Here is a 15470-nt window from a genome sequence, read left to right as displayed (position 1 = left end):
ATGCTGCCACTTCTAGACAGTCTTTGGATACATTAGACTATAAGTTTTTGAAAGCACGCAGGATCATGAAATGCTTAAATGTCTCTGCTTTTAATTCTAAAATGTTACAAAATTACTTCGTCATATAAAAATATATATGGCTTACAAAGATGCATCAATGATTTGTTTGAAATGTGTTTAGCTCATAACATCCTCTCATCTTTTCGAAAATAGGTATTTCAGAGCACAGATGTCATCTGTTTTCAAAGCCAGTCTGGCTTGATATGTAGGGTTTCTAGAAGTAATACATTTAGGGTGGCCTCTCCTAGGATGGGCCTGAAGAAGAGCTCTTCAATTGCATCTGCATCAATGTCTTGAAGAAAGGCAATTAGCTGAAGAATCCAAGCAAACCTGCCTAGGTTTCTGTTGAACATCATTGAGATAAATTCCATCAAGGCTTGCTGAGCTTCCTGCTGCAGTGTTTGTACATAAAGGAGATATTTTAGAGCATGGCATCCTGTCAAAACAAAAAGTAAAATAATAAATCTTGAGTAAACACTTTCGTTCTGTGCCCTTCATAATGATGGGTGTCTGGCTTTCTAGCTTTTAGTACTACTTTCTCTAGAAAACCATAAAAAACTTGATAAACATACTTTTTGGAAAGAAAAGGTATGCGTAGTTCAGTAATTTGAAGGAACATTGAGCAGCATTGTAAGCAATAGGAATCTGGCCTGTTACATTATATCTGGCTTTGAAATGGTAACAGGAGGTACTTTGACTCAGTACAGATGGAAAAGAAGCTTTATAGTGTTAACCCACCAAATGATGCTGAGACTGTAGTCTGAGTAGGTGGGACCATTCCAGCTCTAATCTAAAATAGGTAGGTAACATCAGGAAGATGGAGGCGGTGGTTTGGGGCAGTGAGCAGGCTGGCAGTCTGAAGACACAGATTTCCAGTCTACCCAGCCCCATCTCCCTCCTGTTGTTGCCTCACTTGCTAGACTAAGCTGGGGCACTATGGTTCACCATACTATCTAGATATCTTCATTTACGGTCTAAAAAGAGCATAAAGGTTTCCTGTGAGATGTATCATGACCCACAGGAGTAGGATTGATACTTGTATTTCCCATTTTTGAGCTATTTCTGAAGAGAGAGAGGTCTTTGCAAGTTGTGGTCTTGAGCCTCAATCACGTAGCTCCCATAGCACGTAACTTCAAACCTGTTGGCTCACTGAGGGTCTTTGTGGATGTCAGGGCTCAGTTCAAAGGACACCCCATGTTTATCCTTTGCCTCTGGTGGGGTTGCCTTGTCCTGTAGCTCTCAGCAACCTGTTTCTCCTGTCCTTGCTACCTGAGGATGACACCATCTTTTCTTTCCTAGAATTGCAGCCTGGACAGGAGTAGCATGAATCCCCAAGTTTTGACTTCTGCCTTTCCTGCCTCCCACGTCTTACTTTAATATATCTCCCAGCACACACTCCAGGCCCATTTAACATTTTCTACAGTGACTGACTCCATACCTCCTGGGATGAGATCTGAATAACTTAGACCAGGGAGTATTTCACACAGGACCATTCATTTAAGTGTGGGAGGTTCTGCCTTCTTGCCTAGCACCCTGTACTGGGGCAAAACTGACCTGGTTGGGCTTTTTTCAGTCTGTGGCTGGCTGCCCTTTGTCAGTCTTCAGCAGCTCTCTTCTCCCTAGACATCACTGCCAGAGGGGAAGAAACCTCAGCAAAGCCTGCAACCAAGCTAGCCAGAAATGAAGGATATGGAAAAGTCATCTTCTCCCTCAGGATTACCACCAGCTGCAAGCTGTGAGAATGGTTCCAAGTGTTAGATTTTTCATGGAAAGGAAGTTGTCAGGATTTTGTATATTCAGGATGGAATTGCAATTGCTTATATCCCTTCAAATTTGCTTAATTTCCCCATTTGCTCTTATTTTATATGCAATCAAACACTGGTTTTATTTTGCAAACAATGAGAAACTTCTTGTTCTGAGATCTGTTGTAATAATATTCAGTCAAACACATGTTTCCAGCTGAACTGTAAACCTCTTAAGAGCATCTTTTTTAACAGAAGTCCTGTCACAGCCTTGAAGGAGTTTTATATATATATATATATATATACACACATATAACTCCATAAATATATATATGGTACTGATACAATAGCAGCAGTGTTTTTCACGATTCCCATCTCTTCACTGCGCAGTTGCCATTGCTTTTCAGACAATTGTCAAAAGCAGCAAGAGCAGTTTCACCTCCCTCTGTGCTGTTTAACATGTGGTGGGACAGTCCTACCTGCTCCTTCCTTTGACTTACTGCCTGGATCCCAGAGAAGGCCTTGCGGCTGTACACTTCACCTGTGCACACTTTGACCTCTCCAAAGCCACCTAGCCAAAGCACCCCTGCAAAGAGCAGGGGTGGCAATATGTTCTGGAGAGTCTGGATTCAGCCGATGGAGGGCTGCCCGTTTCCCCTCAGGGGTTGGTGCACGCTTTCTCCTTCACAGGTTCTTGCTGGCCCAGATGTGGTCAATCAGTAACCCAGCCAGAGCCTCCCACACAGAAGTACTGCGCAAATTGTGCTTTAGTGGGAGGACCTACACCCCATGCTGCCTGCCATCCTGTCCCCAGAGGGACTTTTTTTTATGATAGTAAGAACAAGAGATTACTTAGGGAAGAAGCAAAGCTCTGCCATACTTTGTCATGCTTCTTGCCCAAACACTGGCCTAGCTGTCCCGCTACAGCTGCATTTCTGGGCACCTTGAACTCCAACTCATAACCCAGCTCTGGACTGCTCCATGCCTGGTCTTTCCCCTTCGCCTCAGCCATTTTCGATGGTCCTGACAGGAATAAAAGATACAGGGTAGGAGCCCACAAAAGGCACTCCATGATCCAGGAGGGGGTTTAGCATTCTTGCTGCTGGTGGCTGCCTGAAATCCGCTTAGAACCAAGGTCTGTAAAATATCAGGGTTTGGCCAAACATCAAGCCAAAACTAAGAGGGCAGCTGAAAATGTGCTGCATGTATGTAGAAGACATTTTCTGAGTTTGGTGGAAAGGGTTCAAAATATATTCAAAAAATAATTGTGAAATGACAGCTGACAGATTTGTTTGCAGTGGAACAGGCAGAGAAAGGGTGGTTTGGGCTGTGTGTAATCCCTGAGTACCTGTTTCCACCCAGAGTTAGACTATGACTCGTTGTTTCATCTGGAGTCAATCCAGACTTAACTGAGGTCCTCCCAGTCGCCTTCTGCAGCCTGTGGAGAAAGGCACCTCCAGAGAATAGGGTCATCCCTAGAAACTAGGGAGATCTCAAACTCTGGATGGTGTCTGCAGACAGCATGAAGGGCTGCTGGGTCTCTCATACGCTGCCCCGGGGAAACAGCAGGAGATAGCACAAATCCAGAACATAACACTGCTACTGCTGCTGCTTTCTCCTTCATTAAGTGAAAATCACATTTATCCACAGAGATAATAAAAATGTCTGCGAGTTAAACCGTGGATTTCTCCTCTTATCATCACCCTGGATATAATCAATGATTTCTTTCAGCCTGATTTTGTTGTGAAAATTTGAGAAAATAACTTGCACTGAAACGAACTCCACTGGTTTGATGCTGCGGTATAGACACACAAGAAAATATGAAACATCTGGATGACATTACATTTCAAGAATCAGAATTTGAATCCTATTGGAAACAAATACAAAGTCACTACAGCCTTTGAGCAACCCATAAACCATTCACCGCAAGAAAAATCGTGGAATAACTGAAGCGTTCAAGCATCCTTTTGGTGCAGTCCCAAGTATAACACACTGCTGACAGTGCAGCCAACAGCAGTGATGGCTGTGGAAGGAGTCGGGGATCTGAGCCAGAGCAGACTGGAGTCAATAAGTCTTTCCATTTACATTAGTGGACTTAGAGCTCAGCTTTTAGTGACTCACGCACTCGGTGGTGCTGACCGAGGCAACCTTCCTTCCTAAAGAGGCTGAACTTGGCACCAGAAGTGAAAGGATGCAATCGCTAGTCTGAGTTTGCTCCGTGACTGCTGTCCCGGGCTTGGAATGTAGAGATAATAGAGGATAAATAAATAAATACATACATAAAAGCTGCGTCACCTCAACACAGCATCCTTTTGCCTCATTGATGAAAATCAGATGATATAGGTTATTTCATCTTCTCCAATGTTCTTGCTACAGAGGAAGTCTTTGTTAAAATACCTCTTGTACTCATGTCATGTACCCACATACCATCTCTCCTTTGCTGTACTACGGGTGAGGCTGCTGTATTACCTTTGAACTGGAAACCAGTTTGAAGTGACACGGTTAATTCTTTATGACTTAAAATTTGTCTGATAGAAGCTGTTTTGGCTTACACTGGGTGACCTGCTGCACACATCTAAGGAAGCTAAATGCACTACTTCAGGCCGAAAATCATTAATTTGTGGAATATAGATTTTTGAGAACATGTAGCTATATTCATAGAAAAGAATAAAACTAAACATTTTTCTGTAAGCAAATGAAAATGCCAAATGTCCTTCTAGGCACATAATCATTTGCGTAGATTCCAGGAGGACTTACCAGAATTAAAAAGAATAATTCCTTTAAGATAGGCATATTCTTTTGCACTTATGTCCAGGTCCCAGAATTTCCACAACAAATTCTTCATCTTCTGAACTTCTGCTAATGATGGTCCCAGTGATGAGCCACCCAGTTCATTGCCAGCAGACAAAGACTGATTGAGAAGGATTTTTTTCAATAAGCTAGGGGCTGAAATCTCTCTCAGGTCAAAATCCACCCCTTCTTGTGCCATGCCCAGGACAAAAAGAGGAGCCCAGTTCTGCTGTATGAGGACAAGCTGATCCTCCAAGGGCATGTGATAAAAAGAAGGCAAGTTTCTAATAAAAGTTAAAGTCTTCAAGAGCACTTCAGAGGCTCTTCTGCATGTGGCTTCTGGCGTTTTCAGGACAACTCTTCTCCTGTTGACACAAGAGCAGCCCTTGCTTCCCGTGGAGCAATGGGGACTGCGATACTGCTGGTGCCACTTGGCCTCACCTCTGTCTTCTTTATTAAGGATCTGGTACAGGATGCTCTTAGCATGGTGCGTCTCACACTGGCATTTCCCACATTTCTCAGCTGGGATCTCCGTAGCCATAGATCCAGAATTCCCTGTGGCAGGAAACAGTGCGTGGGGTTCTATGCATCAACGGCAGGGGAGAGCATTTCTGCCACACAGCGAGGCATCGCCTGCTTTTTATATACATGGGCGGTTGAAAAGTAATATGACCCCGATCTGTAAAGTTACCTTGAACTTTATCTGCACCGGTCTGCTTCGAATGAGGCGGGGCTGCAGGCTGCCGGTGTCACACCGGTGTCACACCGGGCTGCCGTAGCCCCGGGGGAGCGGGAGGGCTCGCGCCGGCCGGTAGGACAGGCGCTGCTCACTGCCATGGCATGGCGTGGGCAGAGGCTGTGCCTGACCTCCTGCCACCATGCCAGTGGCTCTGTGCTGCTGCCACCAGCAGTGGCAGTTTTGCAAAGACCAGCTATATAGCACGTACAGCCTGCCCCTGACATCTATGTCACAGTGAGTGAAGAAGGATGAGTTGTCTATCTTTTTCTTGATACACTGACCTTGTGCACTAGCTAGTGCTCTGGAGTGCACAGAAATACATTTATACTTATGAATGATGCTGTGGTAGCAGTCCCTTGAGTAAACCCTTTTATTTCTTGTTAAAAGGAGCCGCCTGAAGATGCTGTGGATGTCTACCATCACTTTTCACAGAGCACTTAACAGTGTTTGTACTTTACACTGTAGCTAATAGGATGTGACACCTATGTCAAGGAGCTCACATGTGGAAGTCCCAGGGATGGAAATCCCATGTATAGGAATTATTTCACATTCCTGAGAGATTTGAGAGAAACTTCAGAGAAAGTCAGCTGCTATAGCTCATGACAGTGTTATCATCTCCTGCATTTCACATGTGATAATTTCGAATGCAGAACATGCGGAGTTCTCCCAGACTTGCTGTGTAATTAAATATTCTTCATAGAAGCTGTGGAAATAAAACTGATGAAGAAAGAGAGCAAAATGGTAATTTGTACTGTTGTATGTGTGAACTTTTGTAGCAGAACAAGAGCTGAATGGTAGAATTGTCAGGACTCTCCAGTCAATGTCAGAGAACATTAAGTAACAGGAATGCAAGGAACTTGGTCTTAATAAGAAGAATTGAATTGAATACAATTTTTTGTTACTTCGCACTCTCTTGCTTGCTCTTATATGGGGGAAGAAGTACTAAATTTTTTCACCAAGCGTAATGCTTATGCATTCCTACCACCTGGGGTCTTATCATGCCTTAAGAAAAACAGTTCCAAGAGCTTCTGTCAGATCTCCAAGCCTTAGGTGTGTAAAGGCCATCCCATCAGACTCATAGCCACAAATTAGTCCTTTGCTACAACTGCTTGTTTTTTCCATGCTGGGCCATTTAAAATTTTCCATTTATTTACCTCTCCATGACATTTAACTTGCAAAACTTTCCCCTTCTGAGGAGATAAAAAGTGGGGGAAGAGACGACTGCTCCAAAGTTGAGCAATCTAGAAGTGTAGTGCTGCTGAGGTGCAACTACCACTAGCTGCAGTGAAGGTCAAGGGGGCCCAGAGCACTGAACACCTGATGGGATTTGCTTGTCCACCTCTCCGTTCATTCAACAGCTCTTTACTGTTGTTCATTGCTGGGATATCAAAGAGCTTTTTAGTTTAAATGGCACAGTAACAGAGAAGTCCCCAGAAAGTCCCATTCTTATTCTCACTGTAAAGTTCTAGGTCGTCTGAGGTTCAGTGGAATGAACTCCAGTTGCAGGGCTAATGCCATCCAAAGTTCTGCATGAGTTACATAGATTGGCTAATGGCTGCACTAGAAAGAGAGACTAAGCTTGCTAAAATCATCTAGGTGGGAGAGTGAGCTCTGATAAAAAAAAAACTCTTCAACTCCAAGGAAAAAATTTTTTACTTCAGCTGAAATCAGCACCATTTCACAGTTCACCATCATCTCACCCTCATTGTTCATGTTGTCACTTCACAGTTCCTATTAATCGTGCTTATTAAAGTTCTACTCCAGATTAAATTGGTTCCTTTCCTACTTTTTTTTTTTCTGTGATCTGCATCAGTCATATGCAGACAGTCCTGATGTCAGTAACATATGGTATTGGGTACTATTTCTATTTATCATAATTGATTTCCTTTGTGTATAGTTCTAAGAGGCAGAAGCAAATGATATTTTTCTAACAGGAATTCCTGGTATATTATAATAGCTTTATGACTGTTTACCAAAAATACAGAGTAAAGGTTACTGCCTCAGCACAACTGCTAAGGACACATCATCAGCTTTATCTGAGAGAATGATTATGAGTCAATATTGAACTGCAGGTGAAACTGATCCTGGTGGTCCTGATTCAAAATTGTCTGAAATGAGCTCTCCCTGTGACCTGATTTTCTCAAATGTACCAGCAGCTAAATTTAGCTCTATGCTCATAAATTACACAGTAGCTATTTTTTTCTTTCTAAATCTTACCTATAGAATGGTTGAAGCACCTAGATATCAAGCATCTACAGTCTTCTTGCTACAGTAGCAATGCTTCTTACTTTCAAATGTTAAGAAAGTATACTATACAAAAACCAAATTTGTGATATGACACATCCCCATGAACATGTATCTATTTTAGCTGTTTCTAGCATGATGGTTGGAGAACAGTAAGACACAGTCACATCAGTGTTATTTTTTCTGTTTTGCATTTATATACTTTTTCAATCAACAAAGCACACACACCCACAAATACTCACTGCCACCACATTCTCTCTGCAACCATCAGAATTGCTCCTCAGGCACAAGTGCCACCATTCAGACAACAACCCCAAAAAGTATTCTAAGTCCAGACACAGAATTGCTATGGACGGCTCATGGATATTCACACCATTGCTGGGAATTGTCCTGCTCCGAGCAAGGCTGTCATCTCCGTCTCTCCCATCAGTAATGTTTTGCACACCTGTGTATTGCTGTTACAGACAATATATACTTAATATAGCTCATCATCTTTGTTGTTTAGGTGATTCACACACGATGCAACGTTTTTCCTAAAATCCCTGGATTTCTCAGGTTTGCAAAGACTGCCTGCAAGGCATAGATGGTCCCAGGCTTCTACCTTCTCTGACCAGTGTGCTACAGCAGGGTCAGTGTAACGAAGTCAGCAGGAGCTGAGGGATACTTATTACTATTAAATATACAGTGACTTATGCACATTCTTAAATATCTTATTGAGTCCAAAAGCATAAGGCCTGTAGTGGTTTTGGCTCTTAGTCCATAGCCTTAATTTGCCTAATAGGATACTTGGAAGGCTGAGGAGACTTGTCTGATAATATAGGAGCTTAAGTGGCCATCTCATCCTTACCTTGGCAGTAGCCAAACGTGAGTCCTTCAGGAAGAGTGTAAGATATATACCACTCTTCTCATGAGTACTTTTATTGTGTTCAATCATTTGCAGTTTAGGGAATTCCTGAACCAGAGTGTTTTTATGCATTTAATAACTCTCAATTAATTTCTACCCAATTATCTCATGCAGTCTGCTCCAAAGCCACGTGAACTTCCGCATCAGCCTGTGTCATGGAGCTCTGTGGATGCTGTACGTGAGACAAAACTTGATCAAACATGACATTTGCTGGATTTGGTGCCTTCTTGCTCTTGTACTGGGGAAAAAAAAAGGAATCAGTCAATCTCTATTCACCCCCTCTGTAGCTTGCTTTATTTTATAAATCTCAGTAAGACTCCCACAGTCATCCTTTGTCCAAACTAAAGAGACATAGCTTCCAAAACTGTTTTTTCTTTAGAGTGTCACCATGCCTTTGATCATCCTTTTACCTTTCTTTGAACCTTTCTTAGCTCTATATCTTTTCTAAGATATTCTTTAAGGGGAAGTGGGAAAAGTATCAGAATAGGACACGGTATCTAGGACTTAGGAGAGCATGGATTTATACAAGGACAGTATTAAGTTCTCTGTTTTGTCTTTCCTAGAAGTCGCTCCCGAACACCGAGCTGCTGTTGCCATGAAACTGTCACAGCCCCCAAGTTTCACCCTTGAGTGACAGTCATCAGTTCAGGGGCTCTCATCTTAGTCAGGAATGGAGTCAGGAGTGTTTTAGCTTATGCGCATCTTTTACCATGTATATACACTGAATTACCTTTGACCCCTAGTTGATGATTTTCATAAAGCCCTTTTGCAGTTCTTCTGACAGTTCTAGTCTTCCTCTGAATAATTTTGTATCATCAGCAAACATTCATAATCTGAAACTTTGAAGGCATGGCTCTTCAAAATAATTCACTCAATGCTGTGAGTTGTTTGAAAGACTATCGTAATTTAACTGTGAGGCAGAAAATATGATGTTATCCTTGCAGTAGAGTGTTAGTATATACAAGTACATACATGTTGGACTATATGTATTGGTTCACAGCGTATACAGTAACTAAGTTATTACTCAGCAGTGATGGTGAACTCTCCTACTTTCCTAAAAGGTGAGACTGAAGGCAGATGCATTTCTGGAGGAGAATAATCTTCCACAATTATTTTATATGGGCTACAAGAAGGAAACACCCTCCTAGGAAGCTGACAGCAGCCTTTTTGAGGTCATCCTGTCTGAGACATGCACGTATTCCTTGATTCAGTGACCTCTTATCTCTCTGGTCTCCCGTACAAACATCTAATTGGCCTATAAACATCTGTATGACTTTAGAACAGGATTTTCTCTGAGTTTTATACATTTCATTTTCTGGGAGCAGTTGGGTGAATCTTGTGTTGCTGGCACTTTGGAGGACGCGTGACTTCACTAACAGCCTTAATGATGACAAAAGGAGCCAGTAATAAAACCAATATCTTTCTAGAAGGGTTCCATAGCCTCCTTGTCTTATGGTGACACACCATCCTTCTTGAGCAATAAAGGTATTCGTTTCTCGACTAGAAGAACTGAGAGCTGCCATTCAGACTGCCTACTTTGGCTAGGCAGATAGTGGGAAATATCATCCCAAAGTTAAAGCCTGCTCAGCTTTGAAACAAGTTCTGAAATGCTGTCTTCAGCTTATGCTCCAACAGGTAATGCCATGGCAAGTCACGATTTGGCCCTTATACCTGAAGCAAGCATATGTAAATTATAAATCCAGTTAATTTAAGCATATTTAGCTTATCTTGAAGGTTAGTGGGTGAACTTCTCAAGTGACTGAAGTTAAGCATGTGAAGTTAAGCACTTTGCTTGTTAGGTCTGGTAAAATCAGCATCTTTTTGATGACAGCCGTTTGAATAGATGTAGCAAATTAACAGAGAGGCAGCTGCCGCAGGAGGCTCTGCAGTGAAATGCTGTCTATCACTGAAACCAGGCCTGTTCTAAATTTGCCTCTGGTAACTGAATTAGAGAAAAGGCAAATGCCATTGAACTTCTGCCCCACATCCTGACATGAAGAAGGATCTCTGAGAAGCCCTCTTCCTAGAAACCTACCTCGGGCATCTACTTTTCACTCATGCTCTGCTGTTCTTTGTTTCCAAACACAATGGAGTAGCATTTAATCATAGAATCATAGAATGGTTCAGGTTGGAAAGGACCTTGAAGATCATCGAGTTCCACCCCCCCTGCCATGGGCAGGGACACCTCCCACTAGACCGGGTTGCCCAAGGCCGCGTCCAGCCTGGCCTTGAACACCTCCAGGGATGGGGCCTCCAGCAACCTCTCTGGGCAACCTGTTCCAGTGCCTCACCACCCTCATAGTGAAAAATTTCTTCCTAATATTTAATCTAAACCTGCCCTCTTCCAGTTTAAAGCCATTCTGCCTCATCCTGTCACTACCTGCCCTGGTAAAAAGTCCCTCCCCAGCTCTCCTGTAGGCCCCCTTTAAGTACTGGAAGGCCACAATAAGATCTCCCCGGAGCCTTCTCGAGGCTGAACAGTCCCAACTCTTTCAGCCTCTACTCATAGGAGAGGTGCTCCAGCCCTCGGATCATCCTCGTGGCTCTCCTCTGGACACGCTCCAGCAGGTTCCATGTCCTTCTTATGCTGGGGACTCCAGAGCTGGATGCAGGCAGGTGCTGGTCACTGGTTGAAGAAGGGAGAGTGTTTGCCTTCATTTTAGACTGAGGACATTTTGTTAGAGACTTTTTGCTGCCCGACCATACTTCAGCTGTTGCAAATGTGAATGCAAACGTGTCATCTGGAGCTATAACCAAACCTGAGACTAAAATATTAGTACAGAAAGTAAATTATCAGCACAGTGATGCTCCTTGGGCAGAAGATGAGGTGACACAAGAACATATTTTTTAACTTCTTACAAATCTAAAGCAGCAATGGATTTCCATGTACGCAAATGCATAAATAAACCCAAAAGGGCTTTCATGGTTGTTTAAAACAAACAAACCGCAGCTGCACAAGTAAACTCTTGCCATGATTTTTGGACAGCTTTATCCTGCCTCTCAGTAACATGGGGTCAGAGCCTTCTTCATCTAAAACCCAAGCAGTCATCACTTCGCAGTTGCAGTGCAGCTACACGCACCATAGCAGACATGCCGCTACTGGGCCATTTCTCGCTTCATTAAAGGTAAGGGTCTATTTTAGGCAGTGTATAGAAAGGGGCGTGAATCTGGAGACACGAGCAAGTTTTCAGCTGCCCTACATCAATTGCTTGCTTTCTTCATAGTAGAAAAATTGGTGAATTTTTATAAGGGTAAATCAGCAAATTTTTATAAGGGCACACTTTGAGGGGACGGGGGGGTGTAGAGATTGTAAAATAAACCAGAAATGACCTCATACCATATTGTGCCATTTTTCTGTGGCTTCCCCACCAAGGAGACAGTGTTTGTACAGTCATCCTTATCAGCGCTGGCACAGGCATCATCTGCCATTTTAAATATAGATAGATATACCACTTATTATTGCTCAGCAAGTGGAAAATGCTGGAAAGCAAGGCAGAAAATGGGCACAGTTTTGAAAAAGCAAAGTTAGAAAGTGCTCCTGGCTAGCAATGCCATCTCCAGAGTGGCACTGAAAAGGTGAGTCCTCACTTCAGCCCTCTCCCCTGCTGAGAAGAGTGATGGAGATGATCAACGTTTTACCGTAGTATGGAGCCCACTATCATATCAAACTTGTCTGTCTTACATCATTGAAGATAAATGCCTAATCTACTGATTAGCACTCTATAAATACCACAGATTAGCAAGTGAAGGTTAGATGACAGATTAGATATGTGGTATATATCTTCAGACAAGTCTATGATAAAATGAGCAAGGTCTTAACAAGTAATCTGTGGTCCCAAAAACTAAATCCCAAACACTTCCATTTTAGTTTGAAATATATGAGGGGCAACTAACTTCTACCAGAGGTATAAGACTAATGCATTGAGTTTTCCCTGTGACAAAATTAACATGCCCAAACTTCCCTCACTGTTTGCCATAGGATAACTTTTCTATCAATAAATCTTAAATTAAATATTTATCTATTTGGACTGGGGGGCGGGGGGGGGGGACGGACGGACGGACGGACGACACCAGTTCTATCTCAAAATTTGGATTTCTCAGAGCTCAGATTACTTAAAAAATGATAGAAAAATCTACATTATTTGGGTTTGATTCTTCATAATCAGTTACTGATTATGACTCATGAAGCCTGTATGTACAAATCTCCAAGTATTCACCCAAGCCCAGAGAGATTCTTCATTAGATATTTCCTCACCACAGTTTACCCAGAAGAGCCCCATTTCTTCTATCTGTCTTTGACCATCTCCCCACCTTGACTGCTGTGCCTTTCTTCTACTATACCTCTGCAGAGGAGATACCTGTTTTGTTCTCTCGCAGCTGGTTTCCTGTCTGATTTTAAGTAAGGCTGGGAAGAGTGCAGACAGAACTGTGGTAGAATCTTACTGCAGATCTATTTCCTTACAATTTTCATATTTCCCAAAGGGGCAGGGACAAAGCAGTTCACAAACCCACCACATCCGGGCACTAGGACATCAGGGGATCCCTGGAATTGAGAGGAGTAACCAAACCCAATCCCCTTTTGGAGCTTAAACATCTTTGCAAAAGCTGTACGTCCAAGTCTAAGCACATCTTTGATTGCCTGAGCTTGAATTACTGCAGATTTTAGAGATTCTCTGGTATTACATACAACTGATACTCAATCTGTTAAACATTTACCTAACTGGCACCACTGAAGACCAGTAAGGGCAAGAGTCTGCCGACCTTTAGGCAATCATTCCTTTAGGAATAGGTTGATCTGACAAAACGGGGGCAGAAGAAAAGTTGTTGAGCCGTATACATGGTTGAAATTGTAAAGGAAATCTTTCTAGCTCCATGTATGAGGTTTTATTGTCAAGATACTTTGGGGAAAGAGCCATCTTTCTGATAACCATGGAGTCCAGCAGGAGTGAAGAAGAAAGGCTGTGAAAACCTTGCCAAAGACCAGTGTGGTTTTGAGCAAACAGGATTAGGAAACTCAGGCTAAGAAAATTAATTTTGAGTGCTCAAACCCAGAGTAAGATAGTCATGGTGTCTCTGTGTAGAAAGCACCAGGATGCTAAGAGAGTAGGAGTTCCTTAAATTTTTAAATAGCACAGGTTAAAAATTAAAGGGAGAGAAAGGAGGAAAAGATAAACTTGAACATATTTAATAAGAGCAGATTATGGCAGGATAAATGTTATTTGCAAATTTTCATATGAAGATGTGAGTTGCTCATGGAGTCAAAGGTGGTCACAAGACACAAGCACTTCCATGCTGTTCACTGGTAGATTGAAAGACATTCAGACCTTCTTCTGGACCTATTTCTGTATGCAGTAAATGAATGCTTCACTCATTCAGTACTGGGATTTCAGCGCTGTGAGATCAACTGCTTCTTACTCTGGCATTTATGTTATTCCTGTCACTCTGAAAAACAGCTCTGAGATTTTTAGAAACAAGCACATTTGCAAAAATGATATTTTTGAAAGAGAAGGCTGGCTCCATTTGTCTCATAAAAGTCTGCGCTTAACCACTTTTTAAAAAATACTATTATTTTAAGGTCAGTGGAAACTCCATTAAAGTGTTTCAGGAAATTATCAGATCATTAGAGCAATGGAAATTGAAACGTATGCAATGTACCGATTTCAAACACATTATAAAACAGTGGGCAAGAAATCAAGTGTGTTCTCTAGTCTTAGTGTAACATTCTCCTTTGGGACACACACAATTTGGGAGTGATTTTATCATGCTATATGCCAGTGACTGCTCCTAGCTAGCGGTGGCTACCAAAAGGTATTTTTCCTTCAGAGATGCCTGCATTGTCACCTCTCAAACTGGCCTTTGAAACTAAGCGGAGACATACCTTTTCCTCCTTTAGCTGCCCTGGGAAACACAGGTATGAGGAGCATTGTCCTCGAGAGAACGTCTGATACATAGAACTACCACCCTGAAGGGAACAGATGCCTTAGAGTCCAGCCACGTGCTTGAAATCGTGTTCACAAAGGCAAGTTTCATCTAAAAGCAACTGAGACTGTTGGAGAATCCAGATCAGTCAGTAGAGCTGCAAGGCTTGTGTGAACACGTGAAAAGAAAGAAAAGACCAAGAGAAGCACGTGTCTGCAGAGTGTTTAGGTTAGTGTTCAACACCCTTCACCCTCCCTGATTCCTGTGACAAGATGGTAAGAGCTTCACAGCAGTCCTGTAGGAGGGTACATCCAAACTCAGATGACGGAACCATTTATAACTTCTGCTTCCCTTTATAAATCAGATCCAACAGCGGGGGTCATTCTGGTCCAAACCTCTCCCCCTTTTCCTCCCTCCTCCTGTCCCGTGTACTTTTTGTTCATTAGGCCAAGCAAGAAAGGCTCCAGCACTTCCTTCCTTTAAGCCAGTACTTGATACCATCTGTTGTGGAGATGTGAATCTCCTTTGGACAGGGCTGGAGGGTTTGTCCTCTCTCAGACAGGTCACAGCTGTTCCCATAACTGGCCAAGACCCTTAACAAGCTCTCAGCTCATTGTGAAGTAGAGAGAGCTGAGCTGGGAAACGCCCAAATCCCAGGATATAAATATTTCATATTAAACCTCCTATTCTGCACCCGCACTGTGTACCCTGCTAATCATGTTTTATACAATCTCCTAAGTGTGAACAAATGACACGGCTCGTTACTTGATCTCATTTGAGACTAGAGTTGATGACAACCACACACGTGGAGGTGACAGTATTTTGGAGGGTACCTCAACCCAGTTCCCAGCTCTGTCCTTGGAGAGGCTACTGGGACAAGTGCTAAATTGACCCAACATGTCCCACCCTGTTGTAGCAGGCCAACCTCTCAGAGCTCTGTGCTCCTGATGGGTCCCACACACTTCTGCATGCACTAGACTCCTCAGAGTGTTGTATCTGCTTTGGAAAGCAGGAGAAAAGTCATCTGCAGAGAGAATAAAATGGTTCTGGAGCAGGTTCATCAGTAGAAAAG

General features: G+C 42.7%; 1 protein-coding gene across 1 annotated transcript in view; it reads right to left on the bottom strand.

Moving 5' to 3' along the window:
* Positions 1-242: 242 nt before the first annotated feature.
* Positions 243-15470, bottom strand: part of LOC104288677 (nuclear receptor subfamily 0 group B member 2-like) — a 15566-nt gene continuing 338 nt past the window's right edge. Inside the window, exons 2-3 of the mRNA XM_009887518.1 lie at positions 4560-5147; positions 243-496 (exon numbers count right to left, since the gene is read on the bottom strand). Coding sequence (XP_009885820.1) covers positions 243-496; positions 4560-5147 — 842 coding nt within the window. The remainder of the gene's footprint in view (positions 497-4559; positions 5148-15470) is intronic.

The sequence above is a fragment of the Charadrius vociferus genome, unplaced genomic scaffold (assembly GCF_000708025.1).
Source record: "Charadrius vociferus isolate BGI_N301 unplaced genomic scaffold, ASM70802v2 scaffold185, whole genome shotgun sequence".
NCBI lineage: Eukaryota > Metazoa > Chordata > Aves > Charadriiformes > Charadriidae > Charadrius > Charadrius vociferus.
This window is presented reverse-complemented; position numbering and strand designations above follow the sequence as displayed.